The sequence below is a fragment of the Siniperca chuatsi genome, linkage group LG17, assembly GCF_020085105.1.
Source record: "Siniperca chuatsi isolate FFG_IHB_CAS linkage group LG17, ASM2008510v1, whole genome shotgun sequence".
Classification (NCBI taxonomy): domain Eukaryota; kingdom Metazoa; phylum Chordata; class Actinopteri; order Centrarchiformes; family Sinipercidae; genus Siniperca; species Siniperca chuatsi.
Genome location: NC_058058.1, coordinates 24,117,849 through 24,134,152, shown reverse-complemented (window position 1 = coordinate 24,134,152; position 16,304 = coordinate 24,117,849). Strand labels below are relative to the sequence as shown.

Here is a 16,304-nt window from a genome sequence, read left to right as displayed (position 1 = left end):
ATATTTTTTTAGACTAAAGATCTTTTGGACAAATTGAATTCCAATGTAATAATGGAATTTGGTATTTTCCCCACAGAATAATATCTTGGCAGTGTGGAGATGGCTTTAAAACAGCATGTAGGGAGATACAATTTATAGAAAATAGAATCAAACAGTTAATAAAGGAATAAAATGTAAAAAAAAAAAATAAAAATCTGAAAAATATGTGATTTTCTTTTTCATTACCTTTGATTGAGGCTGATTGACAGAGAGCAGACGATGCACACAAAACTTCTGTCATGATGGCTTCATTTTCATTTTAAACCAAATCTCTGTCAACCCACTGTAAACATTTCCAAGACTTTATATTTTCTAGCTGCTCACGTTACTGAACGCCGCACTAGTTGAAGTGCGCACAGCAACCAATGAAAACAAACAATATTCGGTTGGCCCGCCTTTTTTACCCATCATGCTCTTCGATTGTCAAACATGCACATCTGAATATGCTCAAATGTCGGCAATAATTGACTAATGGCTACATACTTCATGTAATGATTGTCCTAGTACACGGATTATTATTAATACTATACAGCACACCATAGAACACTCAAACACAGGGGCAGTGTTGCAGTTCCTGAACCTCTGAGTGAGGAACATGTCGCCACTGTTCAGGAGGTGGGATGTTCAAAGACATCGTTAAAAAGGGCTTCTGCTATGTTTGGCACAGGAGGGGTGGGGATAACCACGCCTCTTGCGGAATCGCCATCAAGAGATTTCGGAAGCACAATTTTTAAACCAGGGGCTGCTAGTGATCGTTTGTCCTGGCGCCCCGTCCTGAAGTGTTAAACAATAAGAACCAGATGTTTGAAGGCGAATGTGTCAGTTCTTAAATAAACAACCACGTCCGTTTCACAGGCAAACCTCTCAGAAATGAGCGACTTCAGTATGTCTTCGGATAACTTTCCATGACAAACTCAATGAATCCTCATACTGACAGACAGAGAGCCAAGGTATGATACGACCACCTCGCGTGAAATACTGAAAATGCAAATGTGTAAGTAACCTATGTTAGAGCTCGCCTTAAATTAAGCCTTCTGCTCTATGCTTCACTGTTCAAAATGCCATACAATGTATTCAAACACTACATTACAATGCCATTATTTCACAAATGGAAACACTAATTGGGATACAAGCTGAATAGACAGTCTGAGACATAACTAATGGGGCATACAAAAATCATCAAACATGACGTACTCTTGACTCTCTCACATATAATACAGTTACTTTAGTCACAGCCAGTAAAAAATGAGTTGCAGCAGAATTTTGTCAGGGTTTACAAGAGCGTGACAACAAGGCGAGCGCTGTTCAGCAGGAAGTCAAGCTATACCCGCGTAGTGCGCATGCGCCGCAGCTCTCCGCAATCTAGGGCTGCGTTTCTCTTCATAAAACGGTAAGGACAAGCTATTTTTTTTTACTATGTGATTTTAAATATACTTGGCTGTAAAATATCAACCGCTCTCACGACACTAGCGGTATATTTAGCCGGAGGTTTCGGGTATATTGCGGAAGGGGTTCAGCCAGCCTGGCTCGTACAGAATGGAGGGGCAACGCCGTCGCCGTGCCGTTGTTTGCTGTACGTGCCGCCGCACAGGGAGACGTCATTTTGAGGGGGAGCGGAGAGTTAAAATGCAGAGTTACGAAGGGACGTACGGTTCAGAGACAAGCGGCACGTAACCGTCACACTGTAAATGCAAAGCTTTACCCGTCTCGGACAGTATAGTTCAAAATATTGCCCAGTTTCCCACACATCAAGTTACGCCCTTGCGTTAGCCATAATGGCTACCACCGAGCCTAGTCTGAGTAACGTTAGCTGTGTGGATCTCAACAGAGAAAAGCAGTCAGCTGCTGCTCACTGCGGTCGTGATAACACCTAAATGTGGGAAATAGGAGTCTTTTATCTGCAACAAAACGGATGGGTTTAGCTGCAGTGTAACTGTGAATGGTCTACTAACCCCACGTCAGTTAGCATCCCCCTCATGCAAAATCGCGGTTTCTATTCCACAATACGCGGGGAAACACTAACGTTACATTTAGCTCGAAAATCTGACAGTTTTAAAAACGGGCTGCATTGGCAATTTACATCTATAACCAGCAGACAGAACCCGGCTTATGAGAATTTACCATGCGTTATTGTGATTTAGTCCCTATGTTCACACCACGAAACAGTTAATTTAAAAAAAAAAGACTTTTTATTAACCTAGTTAATATTGCTCGCATTAGTTAGTTAGACGTTAGTTCACAGTGATGAAGACATTTCTGAAATCCAAGTAGCTCAGTGTCTGATGTATATGAGTGGATATAATTCTCTGTATAACGTTAGTTAGATTCATATTGGGGAATTGGTAAGTTGTAACATTGGTCATGCTCTACAAGTGGTTTTGGCTCCTGTCTTTTGTTCCATTCTCACGCAGTTTCATGTGACTTGTTTTTACTGTGGAAGGCTTGCGACTTGAAATGAAGCACAATACTTGAAAAAAAAAAAAAAAACTTAAGTAAAAGTAAAATTACAGATGTTTAAATATACTACAAAAACCTACGATTACACAAACGACTTTGTTACAGTAACCAGAGTAAATGTGATTCATTATTATTAGGTCTATAACTCAAAAAACCTAAACATTTTTTGAATCTCTGTATCTTAATATCACTAACGTCATAAGAGGAGCTGAAAAACATATTGTCTTCACACCATCCTTCACCAAAATGTTCATCCTTTTTCAGATGAACAAACTGGATGGCTGTTATATGAAAGCGGCCCCTCTCTGTAGTCTACTCTGAGTGTGATGGCGACCACCCAGGAGGTCACGGTGTCCATGGGGGAGGTAGTGATGGTGAAGGCTGACGGCGAAGAAGACCCCGATGACCCTAATAAGACTCAGGTCATCCTCCAGCTCCAGCCAATCACCACTGGGTATGTGCTGAAGCCAGCTGAAACCTGACTGAGACCAGGCTAGGCTAGGCTAGGGACATCAAAACAACATAACACAACAAACACAGCTTCAGGGATGCCAGATCAGCCACTATTAGGTTTTAATTACAGTGGGACAAAGAGTACAACTCCTAAGTAGATACTTAGATACAAGATAGATAGCCTGTGTCCTCAATACTACCAGGAAGAAATGTGAAAATGCCAGCTGTTTTCTTTTCAGAGACGAATCTGCTGAAACAGATGCCGCTGTCATGGCTGTTGAAGCACATCCAGGTAAGAGATTGTCAGAATGATTAGTGGACAACGTGAAAGATTCAGTGATGCATACCTTTTGCAGATTACATTACAAAAAGCATGTTTTCCTCTGGTCTCGTCACGTTCAAACGTTGCGTGCGTCTTTTCGTTCTTTTAGAACAAACTGAGGGAGAAGACGTTGAAATCGGCTGTCCCATAACATGCGGCGACAGTAAAGCTGTGTTGCTAGTGAAGAAATTTGTGTGCCCAGGAATCAATGTGAAATGTGTGAAGGTTGGTATTCCACATTGAAGCAAAATGGCAAGTGCAGCAGGGTTTCACTATTGGTCTTCAAAGGCTCATCCATATGCAATTATAGTTTGAGTGGAAATGAATCACAAGACACATAAACTCTAATATTAAAACACTAACAGATGGTGAAGAAAACTGTTACAAATGGTTGTTGCCAAATATTAGTGCACATAGCTAAATGGCAACTAGATAATTCAATAGTCAGTCACTCCGCAGGAAATAAACATGTACTACTTCTGGTGTCCCAGAATATCAACACTGAACCATCTATTTATTCCTTCTCACTTTAAACTTGTAAGCTTCAAATAGCTTTATGCTGATCACAACTATAAGTGGGAATGTGCTTACAATGGCTGATTGAGTTGAATGCATCGTGAGCAATTAAATGTGATGAATGTTCTCTTTTATGCTTAAAAGCTTAACAGATTTTCTTGTGGATTTTTTTCAAACGTAGTGTTATGAATGAGTTGAATTAAACGGGTTCTAGATCGTCAAGCTGAACCTGTAAAGAGCAGCGAAGCACAACAAATGTCCGGAACCAAATGAAATATTGAGCACCAAGGCCCACAAAAGAAAATACCAAACAGTGGGAAGAAATAATTTAGGCTGCTGTCAGCATTGCAAAAAATACTGTAAAAAGTATGATCTACATCCAATCCAGGCGAACAGTATGCCCAGTTTCATCAGGTTGGTGCACTTGGTGGTACAGAACATTACCACATGTTGTTCTTTTTTTTGGGGGGGGTGTTCAACATTTTCTTGCTCCCAGTTTCTCTTACTCTGCTAGTACCAACAGTAAATAGTAAGCTGTGTCACAATCGCATACATACAGTAGTATGTAGGACATTCACACAGGTAAAATTACAAATGTAAGTATATTTGTAAGGACAGTATAGACACTAAAATTCTCATTTGATAGTGACAGTATAGACAGAGAGGAAATGCAGGGAGAGAGAGAGGGGTATGCCATGATTTTTAGTTGTGGTGTAGATAGACACATGTCCCACAGTTCAACACGCAACAGATATGTAGTATTTATAACCGTTAAAAGTGGACAGAAATGTTGGACAGTGTTGCTGCAACTCAGGCACACAGCACAGAAAACACACACAAAAAAAAGATGATGGAAGAAAATCATTTTTCACTTGCCGTTAGCGCATACCTTGTAGTATTTCCTGTTGATACAAAATGTTAAAGAACATTATTCCCGTATCACAATTGTCCATATCAAGTAGAACATATTTTATAGCAGTAATATATGGTATCCATTCCAGACACAATTATTTCATCAGTCAATAGTCACTACTGCACAACACGTGACTGACCCCCACAGTCCCTATTATGTAGTGCACAGTTCTACACCACATAACATCCCCTCTGCAGTTAGTTTAGTTTGGTAGATTCATAACACTAAGCACGGCACGGACATGATGGTATGAAAAAAGACAGTGCCATGATTTCAAAATACCACAGTATTCCTATTATTATTTTTAATTAAAGGCCGATATCAGCAAACCAATATCAGACAGATGAACTACTGTATTTCATTCTGCTTTTAGTTTTTTTTTTTCTGGTGTTTTATCATCTCTGCTGTGGCTTCGACATTACACTCAATGACCTCAATGCGGTTACTTAACTAATTCTCTCTCCGCTAGTATGAAGACCAGCTGATCAGCCCGAAGCAGTTTGTGCACATTTCTGGAAAAGCCACTCTGAAAGACTGGAAGAGAGCCATCAGGATGGGTGGAGTCATGCTAAGGTGAGGGAGCCAAAAGCCATATTTCAATATTCTGAGTGCTGGTTGGTTGCACTACACAGAATTCTAATTAGTCATCATCACAATCTGCATGCAAGCTCTTACATATATGTAACGAGCAGAGATGTGACTCACACATCTTGAATAAATATCCAAAACGATGAGAAGATGAAATATTCTGTGTAGCTTTATATCTGTGAACTAACTAGACATTATTCCATCACTTCTGAGCTCTAAATGAGATGATAATAATGACTCTTGGCTTTTCATTAAACCTTGTCTCTTTAACTGATGGAAATGTTCAATGTCTAATACATATGATCATAAAATCATATCAGGGATACAACAAATACTGTAACTGCTCCTGCATACTTACTGACACTGTAGTGAACACGTATCCCAGCTGTCCTTACCAGGTTTCTTTTTAGTTTAAAGCTGCACTAACCAGTAGTTTTATATTAACAATATATAAAATGACTATATGTAATGTGAAAGGTGTTGCTTGTAGTGACGAAAGCACAGAGAATTACCACCGGACTCTACAGTGCCCCTCAGCTCTGAAGCTTTTGAGCCTATTTTAGTTCATTGTTTTGGTTTTCTGGCCCACAAACTCAATTCTTATCGACCTTGTTTTTAGCTGCAGCAGGCAGCAGGATTCGGCTGAAAAGCTCTGATAAACCCACTGTACACTACCTGCCCAGCACCGAACAGCAGACACTACACAGTTAGCGACTGGCTGGCGGACGTAGTGCAGCTTTTAGCAGCTAAAGAGCCAGATTTTACTCAGGAGTTGGTGGAGACCAAAACAGAGCTAAGAGGAGAGTATATTAGTCTTCCATTCATCAGGTGGCCAGAAACACAACTCTAAATCAATGATAATATTGCTCTGTGTCTGTTGGATGTGTAAATAGGAAACCGTTTGCTAACGTTGGTCATGACAACTTTATAAGGTCACAAATATGTCAGTTGTGTTTTCAACTTGTTCTGGAGCTTTAACCATTTATCCCTCTGTAAACAACATGCTGATGTACACTGAAATGCACTCACTGAACCGAAACCTTCCATGAAGTCACGTCATCTGCCTGAGCTGTATATCTAAGCAAATGTTTGTTGATCATGGGGATTTGTGCTGATTGACACCAAGATGGAGTGGTTAACAAAAAAACCCCCAATTTTTGTTTAAGGAATTCAGTTTAGAAGGCATACCTTACCCTTGAGTTGTGACTCATTCGCCTGATACCAGATCCGACTAACAAATACATGAGACCAGAAATTGTGTGAATCTCCCCGTCTCAGTGAGTGTGGATGAGACTCCTTTCTCTGTTGCTGCTACTCGTTCAGGTTTAAGGTGATAAGATGTGTATTTGTTATCCATGCAGCTTTACAAATATTTGTTTGATTTAGAAATATACACATATTCTATTCCACTACTGCACTGCTTGCATTGTGTTATGCATGTATGTGCTTTTTACATTTTTTTTTTCTGTCTACTCAGAATATTCCACTTTGTGTGGCCAAGTCCTGCACATCAATCAGTTGTTGCACATTTATGCAGTTGCCCTTACAACTTATAACTTCCAAACAAGTAGAATAAGTGTACTGAGTTGGAAAGGCACTGCACCTCCAACCAGAAAATACACGTGCATGATGACAGGCAGCTCAGAAAGCAACATGTCAGGATGGATGAAGGATGCAAATATTTTTGGCAGTACTGATGGGATCGATGCTGGCCATTCTTTCATTGATACCCTTCCTAACTTCTGCTCTCCAGAAAAATGATGGATTCCGGTCAGCTGGACTTTTACCAGCACAGCACGCTGTGTACCAATACGTGTCGCAGCACCAAGTTTGACCTTTTAATCAACAACACACGGTTCCCTCCTGACGGCACGGGACTTACCACACCCACATCCTCCCAAGGTGAGAACACACCCAGGTCAGGGCTTGACAAATGCCAGTTCATAAAAAATCGGATATCGACCATTAGAGTTGTGTATTCTTTAGATTTTAGTGATTCTGATTTTGCTTTATTAGTATGGTGTCAGATTTTCTCATATTATATGAGTAAAGAAACAAAATACCACATTTATGTTTTAAGCAGATTTACGTTGCAATAAACATTGATCATAAATGATCGAGTGTTTTATGGTTCTTTTTGGTTAAAAGGCAAAATAGGAAAAATACCAAGATTCTCTATCCTGCCATATGCAAGTTATATGTTGTTTTACACTTGTTTTTACTTGGCTTTGTCACGCTAGCATTAGCTGATGAGGCATTATCACTATGACTGGGGACTTACACCAGATGCTTCATGTTAGAAAGACTTCCTTCCATGAAATTATTGACACATTGATTCCATTTTAATGTATTACTACCGTCCTTTTTTAAGGTCAACTGAGCTCACACTACCGCTTGCGAGTTAATCTGCTTGCACATTACTCCAGAAACCAGCGACTGTTGCGCCCATGTGGCCTGTGCTGTAACCATTCGGCTACCAAGATCAGATTTATCTTTATTGGCATTGCACACAGTACCAGTACCAGCACAACGAAATGCAGTTTAGCGTCTAACCAGAAAGTGCACATAGTAGCATATATAAAGATAAACTTATGTACAGAATGACTAATAGACCAGTGGGGTAAGATAGAAAGAAGGGATGTAACTATGACTTATACAAAATAAACGAAACAGTGTACACTGTAAAAGAGACCATATGTACAGTTGAATATGGTCCGAGTTAAATACAATCATTTGTGCGTCTTCGCTGATTTCCTTCTTACAGTACAAGTAGACAAGCTAGCAAGGCTACAAAAAACTAGCCTACTGACACCTCCGTCTATCTTCGTCTGTCACGTGGTCTTCGCCTCGCAAGTCGTAGTGGTCCCTCAGAGTCTCCCATAGAGGTGCGTCGATAACCAGCAGTGTAGACAGAAGTGCAGTAGGCCCAGACTTCTTACCTAACAGGCAGCCATTCTTTTCCATTCATTTTTACTATGGTATGAAAATCACTTTCCAAACACTTGCGACCTGTTTTCAATCAATCACACTGAACATTTCATTCATGTCTGTATATTTTTTTCAAAGATATCATTGTGAGGTACAGTGGTTTCCAGCAGGGGCTGTTTTGAAAAGTCTCCTGGTTGGTGCATTACAAAGACACTCCAACGGTCAAGACTTAAGAGTCTGCAGCCATCCCTGCAAGTTTTTAATATATTAAACAACTACATTTACTTTGTCACTTTACTTTTTACTTCTTTTTGTAGGGTCAGTTCTTTTCTTCGTCTGTCCACGTTACAAGCATAATGCGTGTTCTCTCGTGTACATTGCAGCTCAGGTGGTCCTGGGTAACGGCGGGACCCTGGGCGAGGACAGAGCAGAGGTTCCGAGTGGGAAGGCGGACTGGAGCTCGTGCTCACTGGAGTCTGCAGACAAGAAGGAATCGAATGAGATCTCAGGTCACAGAGAGCACACATGCCAACACAGATCATTCATTTCACAATTATGATAACTGTTGGAGATCATCCACACGTAAACGCGGTGTACATCAAAGACTGTGTTGTCTGTATGTCCACAGAGGACACACTGAACTTCTGGAAGGGCATCGCTGATGTGGGTTTGCTGGGTGAAGTGGTGACCAACATCAGTACAGAGCTGCTGGAGCTGCTGAACGGCGTGCAGCAACGCAGGGAGCCAGCTGCCTTACAGGACACAGGTACGGAACAACGCTAATGTGTACTGGCTGCTGGGAAGTGCATCATCAAAACAGCCCATGTGCAGGACTTAGGGCTCGCTTGAAGGTGCATGAACAAGAAACAAATGGAAAGAAAGAACAAATTCAGCTGCTGTTGGAAGCTGATGGATGAAAAACCAACATCAGGAACCTTTTTAGAATGGCGACTGTTGCTTTCTGTAACAATAATGACTGAATGCTTCATGATTCATTGTTTACAACAGCTGAATTTGTTCCTCCTTTCTGACTGACCAAGTGACCCTTTGATTGATTGCCGCACTGATCCCAGATTCCTGTCTGGTAGAGGTGGCGGTGCTCAGTAACCTTGCCCAAGTGTTCGGCCTGCTCGACTCAGTCAAGAAGATCCTGGAGAGGAGGAAGCAGCAGACGGATCCCAGCCAGGAGCAAATCCTCAGCACACTCACCAGTGAGTACAGAACAAAAGCAAGGTTCCACTTCCGATTCTCTGAATATGTCTCAACATACTGTTCTTTAGTCAGCTGTGAGTTGTTTGGCTGATGATGTATACATCTCCATGTCAGATTTCCTTGCTCAAACTTTTTCTGTACATATTCTTTGGCTTGGGTTTCCACAGCAACATGCAAGCATGACACACAGTTGGCCCAAAAAAATCTTAACCCAAGGTCCACTTACTAGCTTTTTTTCTGGAGCTTTCATCCACATCTTATGGCCTTCGTAAGTGGGTAGAGTTTGCTCCACGTGAGATTTTTTTTACTATTCCCAAGCTCAAGAATGAACTTTTATGCTCATGGCACACATATCACAAGCATCAGAGGAATCCCACAGCCATGTACTGCATGTTTGAGACAGACGAGCCTCCAACAAGCAGAACTAAAAATAATAAAGTATAAAGTATCAATACACCTGAGGAATGAGACTGGCTTATGCATCATGTGCACCAAAAAGCTTCAACAACCTCTTGCATGGTAAAACAAGCTCCGTATTTAGCTGTGTGTATTTGAGGCAGAGAGAGGAAGAAGGATGCGATAATTTAACAATGCCGCCACCCTGTTGTCTATCGTTACACGTGCGCCCCAAACTACAGCCTTCACAGTGTAGGCAACAAATACTGTATCACTGCCAGGTTCCAGTTAATCAGCAGAAAACTCTCCTGTTGTTTACCAGCCCGGTTTGTTTTGTATTTAGTTCCGGTTAAAATGTGTGCTGCACACAAATATTCTTTTTTCTTTGCCACTTGGAATGAAAATGAATGGTGAAAAATCCACCAAATGTACATGTTTCACCTGTAACAGTCCTGCACTCATCAACACTTCACTTCTGTCAACGCTAATTAGACTAACTCGAAGGTACAAGCCCGTGTACATAAATACTCTGGGAGAGAAGTTAACTACGATTCCCAAGGTGTATTTCAGCAAGAACCGTCCAAGTTTAAAATGAAGTTTTGTGCACCAGTAACAGCAGGAAGAAGCTGGAGATTACTGACTTTCCAACCTGCAGCCTAAATCGAGTTACTTTTGGATTTTGTCAGTTTTGGATGAATTTAGCCACTAAGGTATGGTGTTCACTAAATCAGCAATGAAGCGGTTTGACTTCGATATAACTCTGAGTCGTGCTTCTGACTGGTTTCTTCAACGACGAGGCTCATGGGTATTGTAGTGTCTGTAGTATTGTATTATTTAGAGCCGTCTGACATGCCAAACTGACGGACAAATTGTGATTTCTATGCTAAGTACCATTGAGGATATTATTAAACGAACCAGCTTCGCTGTGAACTGTGTTCACATTTTGAGTATCGTGTACAACAGTATGAATTTTGTATACTTCATGCAGTATTCATACATGTATACGTACAATATCTGAATACATTTTGTAGTAAAATGCTTACAATGCTTAGAAGAGTTTCTCCTCGGGGATCAATAAAGTATTTCTGAAATGCAAATATCTTAGAGCTGTGACATGGATTAAGAATGCATTGAGACAAAAACTACTTTCAGTATCTTACTTCCTGCTAATCAGTCATATTAAATATGATTATGCATCACTGTGTGCTGCAATGACCTGAAATGACTCTAAAGAGTATGCAAAAATGACACAATTACTCTTGGAGATCTATTATACAAATTAGGAAACAGGCCCAAACCAGTGGCAGCTTCTGTGTAGTCAGGAGTTTGTGTGAGTTTATGTAACCACAGTGTTTGAATACTAAATATGAAAAGGACAGATGACATTTGCTGTTGATGTTCAGTTGCTGATCACTGTGTTGTGTGTTCTGTGTAGACCTGGAGCTGCAGTTGGAAGAACAGAGGAAGCAGCAGCAGGTGCGAGCTCTCCTGTCCTGCCCGCAGCCGGCCAAAAACAAAACTCCCACCAAGCGCCAGACCAAGCGGCCTCGTCTCCAGAGGCCCGCCTCCACCACCACCCTCCTGACCTCCCCCATCAACCAGCAGGCCGCTCTGCAGCCCCAGCAGTTCACCGTTCTTTCCCCCATCTCGCTGTCCTCTGTGGGTCAGCCGTTCACCATGGCAGGCCTGCCCATCGCCACCCTGGCCCAGTCCTCCAACACGGTCACCCTGCTCCCCGCCGGCTCGCAGCTCTTCACCCGCTACATGGTGACCGGAGACGGAAAGGCGGACACCATCACCTTGCACCCGTCCTCGGGCCTCACGCTGGTGGGCACCACCGCCATGCAAGACTCCAGCCAGCTGGGCACGATGGTGAGCCCCTTAGAGCTGGTGCACCTGAGCCAGCAGGCCTGCGGCGCAGAGGTGGTGCCCATAGAAGGCCAGGTGGTGGACGGCACCATGCTGGTGCAGCAGGAGGTGATGCAGGGCGAGGTGGAGGCCGGCCAGGAGCACACGGTCATCGAGATCAACCCGGCTCCGATGGAGCAGGCGGTGGGAGTGATGGAGCTGCAGCTGACTGGGGAGTCGGGCAGAGGCGGGGCTGCCATGATGGTCCAGAGTGGGATGGAGGTGACGATGGCTGCAGGGGGGGAGGAGACGCAGTGCCAAATGCAGGAGGGGCAGACTGAAGGGGTTCAGGGGCTGCAGCTGGATGCCAGCGAACAGTTGTCAGGTGTACAGATAGTGGTGATAGAAGAAAATACTCAGGAAGAAAACAAGGTCAAATGAGACACACCTCCTATTGAGTGCAGCAGAGCAGGTATGGACTCGGGGATTGACAGACTTGTGAAACTGTAAATACACAGAATTTCCAAATCCACAAATTGCCTTGGCCTAAGACCAAGCACTAGGGTAGCCATTTTTCCTTTTTTGGTGTGTGTGTGTGTGTGTGTGTGTGTGTGTGTGTGTGTGTGTGTGTGTGTGTACATGCTCCTCTCAACTTTTTTGTTGATTTTTATTGAAACAGAAGCATACAGTATATTCTCTGTTGTGATGCCTCTTTGTTTGTTTTGTATTTAGGATAAGGATAATTCTGGTTTATTACAACTTGGGTCAAATATCTGTAATATCATTTCATTTCTAGCTGTAACATTAATAACATAATGTAATAACATTGTACTCACCATGTGAATTTCTGAGATGTGAGAATGTGTCAATGTTCAGACGGGGCAAGAAACACGAGTAGCCAGACAATCAGACAGGTTTTTAACAAATCTCCACGTTAGCCAAACTTACCTGGAAGGAAAACGTCCATTGTACTTAACATAGTTGTATGCACACAGTTTGATGAATGATGGATAATTACAACAATATGATTTGGCAAAAAAAAAACAACCTGAATATTGATTATATAACTATTATACTATTATATAACTTTTCATGCTATTTTTGCGGTAATAACCATGAACTTGTGGATACTGATTTTGAGTTTAAACATGTCATCAGTCAGACATCACCTACTTACTCGATCTGCAGGTACTGTGCTCATATTACTGTTGCTACCAACGACCTACCACTTAAAAAAGAAAAACAGTTTGAGAGACAGTTTCCCTTATAGACAGTGGGTGAGATAAAAGGCCTAATGTGTGTGTTTTTACATCTAAACGTTCAATGTACATGGAGTCTAACCTTTATTTCGGTCATGAGTGGTCCACAACAACGTTGTCGATTATAAAAAATGATCTGTAGTGCAAAAATGTTAGGAACCCCTGGTTTAGCTATCTGAGCTTGTTTGCAACCTGTCTGATCGTCTCACTGCTTGTGTTCCTTGCTCCATGTGACCACATTAAAGAGATGTCGCTGTGTTCCCAGATCTCGGCAGTGACCTTCGTCAGTACAATGTCATCAAAACCAATAGAAACAATGGCCACAAACTACAAAAATACCTGAGTTGTAATTAGCTGGAGTTATCCTTGAGGCCTCCATGAACAACCTGAGGGTAAGAGAATGCACTGTAACTGGAAGGTTTACATGCAGGGCTTTAATGGTGCTGATGGTTCGTCAGTTCACATCCTCTTATACTGACTGCAAGTCACGGCCCTCTACTGTTGATCAGACTCATTACCAGGAACAGTGTTGGTGTCACTCGAGGCTGGGATTAATTGCACTGTGTAGTAACGTCGCATCCAAGCTGTATTGTTTTTGCACTGTGTCGTCCTTTTAGGACTACAGGAAGATGTTTGCAACAATGTCTGTTCTCTAAACATTTCTTTAGAATTTGGCCCCACTGTTGGGTGTGCAAAGTGTTTTTTCTGTGCATAGTTAAATGGAAACAGACTGAACTCCTCTCACTGGAATTACATCGCTTATGCACCTTTTCTCTCAGTGGTTTCTTACTCCCTGATTTCATTCATAGACTCCATTTACTTTCTTTATTGTGATCATCTATTGCTTTATCTCAGTATGATAGGTAGTGTGAGCTACTGGGCTGATTGTTTAAGTCAATATATAAAATATATATATATATATATATATACTTAATGTCAAACTTGGTATGCCTGTATTTTACACTTGTGAAGTAGTGTCATATTTATTAGTTTACAAACTGAAGAGATGGGCCTCCCTGTTTAAGGTGCAAACATGGGTTAATTTATGCTCTTGGCTGTAGTTCACATTAACAAAGACCTGTTCAAGACTTGTGCATTTCCAATAATTTAATTTAACAAATGAGGGTATTTGCATACTGACTTTGTAATGTGTTTTAATATCAGATTAAAACTGAAAAAAAATAACAAGTGGGAGTGGTTGTGTCAGTGTTTCACCACCAGAGAGCGCTGTGTGCTCACTCCACTACGGGCTGAAACTGGAGATGAGGGTTACAGCTGCATTAATAGATGGTGAAAATAGTCTGCTGCTGTAATCTCTGACTTCTCCATGTGTCAGGCTTATTGCAGTATACGGTGTAATCTGCACCGTCATGGGTGCTGTCCGTGATGGGCAGGCCTCTCTGGAGGCTGAGCCGTGCTGACAGGGCACCGGGGCTCGCCGGTTATTACATTTCCCTCTTCTTGTAGCCCCTAATACTTCCAGACAGGCTGTATGAGGGGGAAGGCACGAGGATTTGGGTTATACAAGCACAAAAGCAGGCACATACACAAACCAGAGGGGATGAAACTGAGACATGGCTGTAGGTGAGGAGTACAAAAGGGAAACATCCCGACATCAGCAGCTGAATGTGAAGCAGCTGGGGGCCAGGTGAGGGCTAAGAGGTTGAGAAACTGAACTGAAGGGTCATTGTGTGGCGTAGGAGGAGAGGATATCCTGTCTGAGTAAATTACAGAGGTGTTCCATATGCTGTAGACTGGGTTTCCTCACGTGCAACAGAAGCACAAGTTACACGTCGGAAATGTCTCAAAGACTCCCGAGGGGTTGAAAGACTGTTAAAAGAGAGGCCAACACGGCTGACATTTTGGCAGTATCACTTCAGCTATAGCAGGTTAAGCTGAGAATAGATACACGAGCGTGACATCTTGTAGTCAGTATATCTTAAAGGCAGGACGGCTCCGAGCTCTATCTATAGCATCGACGAGGAAAACAGGCTCATAAACAAACTTTCATCATATCCCAGCAGATTAAAAACATATGCTTGACAAAAATGAAGTGACAAGCACAGTGACAAACCATGTGTTTAGTAAGGGAGAGGTTTCAGCTGGCTTCAAATCATATTCTTTACAGTTTCAGGATAATTTATCATTTAAGATCATTTTCAAATCTGCACATTTATTCTTTACATGCTGACTCTAAGCTAGCCTGGGAATGAACTGGGATTGTTAAACCCATCGTCTTTAAAGGGACACCAAAATCAAAATACATATTTTTCCTCTGACCTGTAGTGGTATTCCATCTAGATTGTCTTCACGTAGGGAGTATTTTCTTCTTGAGTAACAGAGGCACGCAATAGGTCAGGCTGATAGCGCCTCTACTGGACCACAAGGCAAACTACTTCAAATGGTCTGTTGCGCTAATAGAGAATTCAGACAGCTCATTAGATAATTGGTTATTTATTTAAAGCCGTGTTTATTTATTTTTTGGTCACTTGGGGGCAGCAGAACAAGCTGAAAAAAAATCAGTATATAAAATTATACATTTGTTACAGCTAACATGTTAGCAAACAGTCGCTTATTTACATTGGCCCCAAAAGCATTTTTCCCATACACAATCACTGGAAAAGGTGCAGCTGCAAAAACTGTGAATACATTTTTCTGAGCATCACAACCCCCCCAAAAATGACTTTTTATTAACAGAATTTGATCCATTTGGCCCAATAACATTTGGAAAATCCAGAGGAGCTTTGCTAACATGTTAGCAAACAATTGCCTGTTCATCACATCCAGCAGACACAGACCAATATTAGCATTCATTTGGAGTCATATTTCTGGCCAGCTAACAAATGCAAGTCCAATATTCACTCTCACTTGTCTGTCTGCTGTTTGGTGCTGGCCAGATAGAGTATATTCTGTTTATTAGAGCTTTTCTGTTGAAAACAGCTGCCTGCTGCGGCTGAAGCGAGGCTGATGAAAGTAGTGTTAAAAGAGATAAAAGACCTGAGGGGAGCAGCAGAGTAGGACACGTCTCTGTGGGTTTGTCATTATGAGCGACATGTTTCACATCACAGGTAACAATCTTATCTGTTAATAGACAAGACTGAAAGTCTACAGCCATGCTAGCGGCTCTGTGAGGCTGTACTTAGGCACAGCGATACGTTGAGCTAAATGCTAACATCCGCACGCTAACATGCTCACCATAACAATGCTAACACGCTGATGTTTAGCAGGTATGCTGTTATATACCATGTTCACTATCTTAGTTTAGCCTGTTAGTATGCTAACTTTCGCTAATTAGCACTAAACACAAAGTAAAGCTGAGGCTGATGGGAACGACAGAATCTTCTTTATTGGCAAAGTATGGTAACGCATATTG

General features: G+C 41.9%; 1 protein-coding gene and 1 non-coding gene across 7 annotated transcripts; both read left to right on the top strand.

The window, feature by feature from the left end:
• The first annotated feature begins 677 nt into the window (after positions 1 to 677).
• On the top strand, positions 678 to 811 carry LOC122865088. The gene has a single exon (XR_006375395.1). It is a non-coding gene; the product is annotated as a U11 spliceosomal RNA (small nuclear RNA).
• Positions 730 to 14,119, top strand: gmeb1 (glucocorticoid modulatory element binding protein 1). 6 transcript variants are annotated; one of them, XM_044170941.1, is made up of 10 exons: positions 730 to 989; positions 2,761 to 2,950; positions 3,189 to 3,241; positions 3,381 to 3,496; positions 5,170 to 5,273; positions 7,042 to 7,190; positions 8,600 to 8,725; positions 8,845 to 8,982; positions 9,290 to 9,427; positions 11,260 to 14,119. In XM_044170941.1, exons 2-10 carry the CDS (start codon positions 2,823 to 2,825, stop codon positions 12,111 to 12,113), a joined length of 1,806 nt encoding a protein of 601 aa, XP_044026876.1. In that variant the 5' UTR covers positions 730 to 989; positions 2,761 to 2,822; the 3' UTR covers positions 12,114 to 14,119. The 6 variants fall into 6 exon arrangements, with proteins under 6 accessions (XP_044026876.1, XP_044026877.1, XP_044026879.1 ...); XM_044170942.1 differs by having other exon boundaries at positions 730 to 1,033; XM_044170944.1 differs by lacking the exon at positions 730 to 989 and adding an exon at positions 1,276 to 1,429 and having other exon boundaries at positions 9,305 to 9,427.
• The last annotated feature ends 2,185 nt before the right edge of the window (positions 14,120 to 16,304 follow it).

Coding starts and splice junctions, on each gene's coding strand:
- gmeb1 (XM_044170941.1), top strand. CDS start 2,823: ATGGCGACCACCCAGGAGGTCACGGTGTCCATGGGGGAGGTAGTGATG. Junction 5,274..7,041: donor ATGGGTGGAGTCATGCTAAG/GTGAGGGAGCCA, acceptor TCTGCTCTCCAG/AAAAATGATGGATTCCGGTC. Junction 7,191..8,599: donor CACACCCACATCCTCCCAAG/GTGAGAACACAC, acceptor TGTACATTGCAG/CTCAGGTGGTCCTGGGTAAC.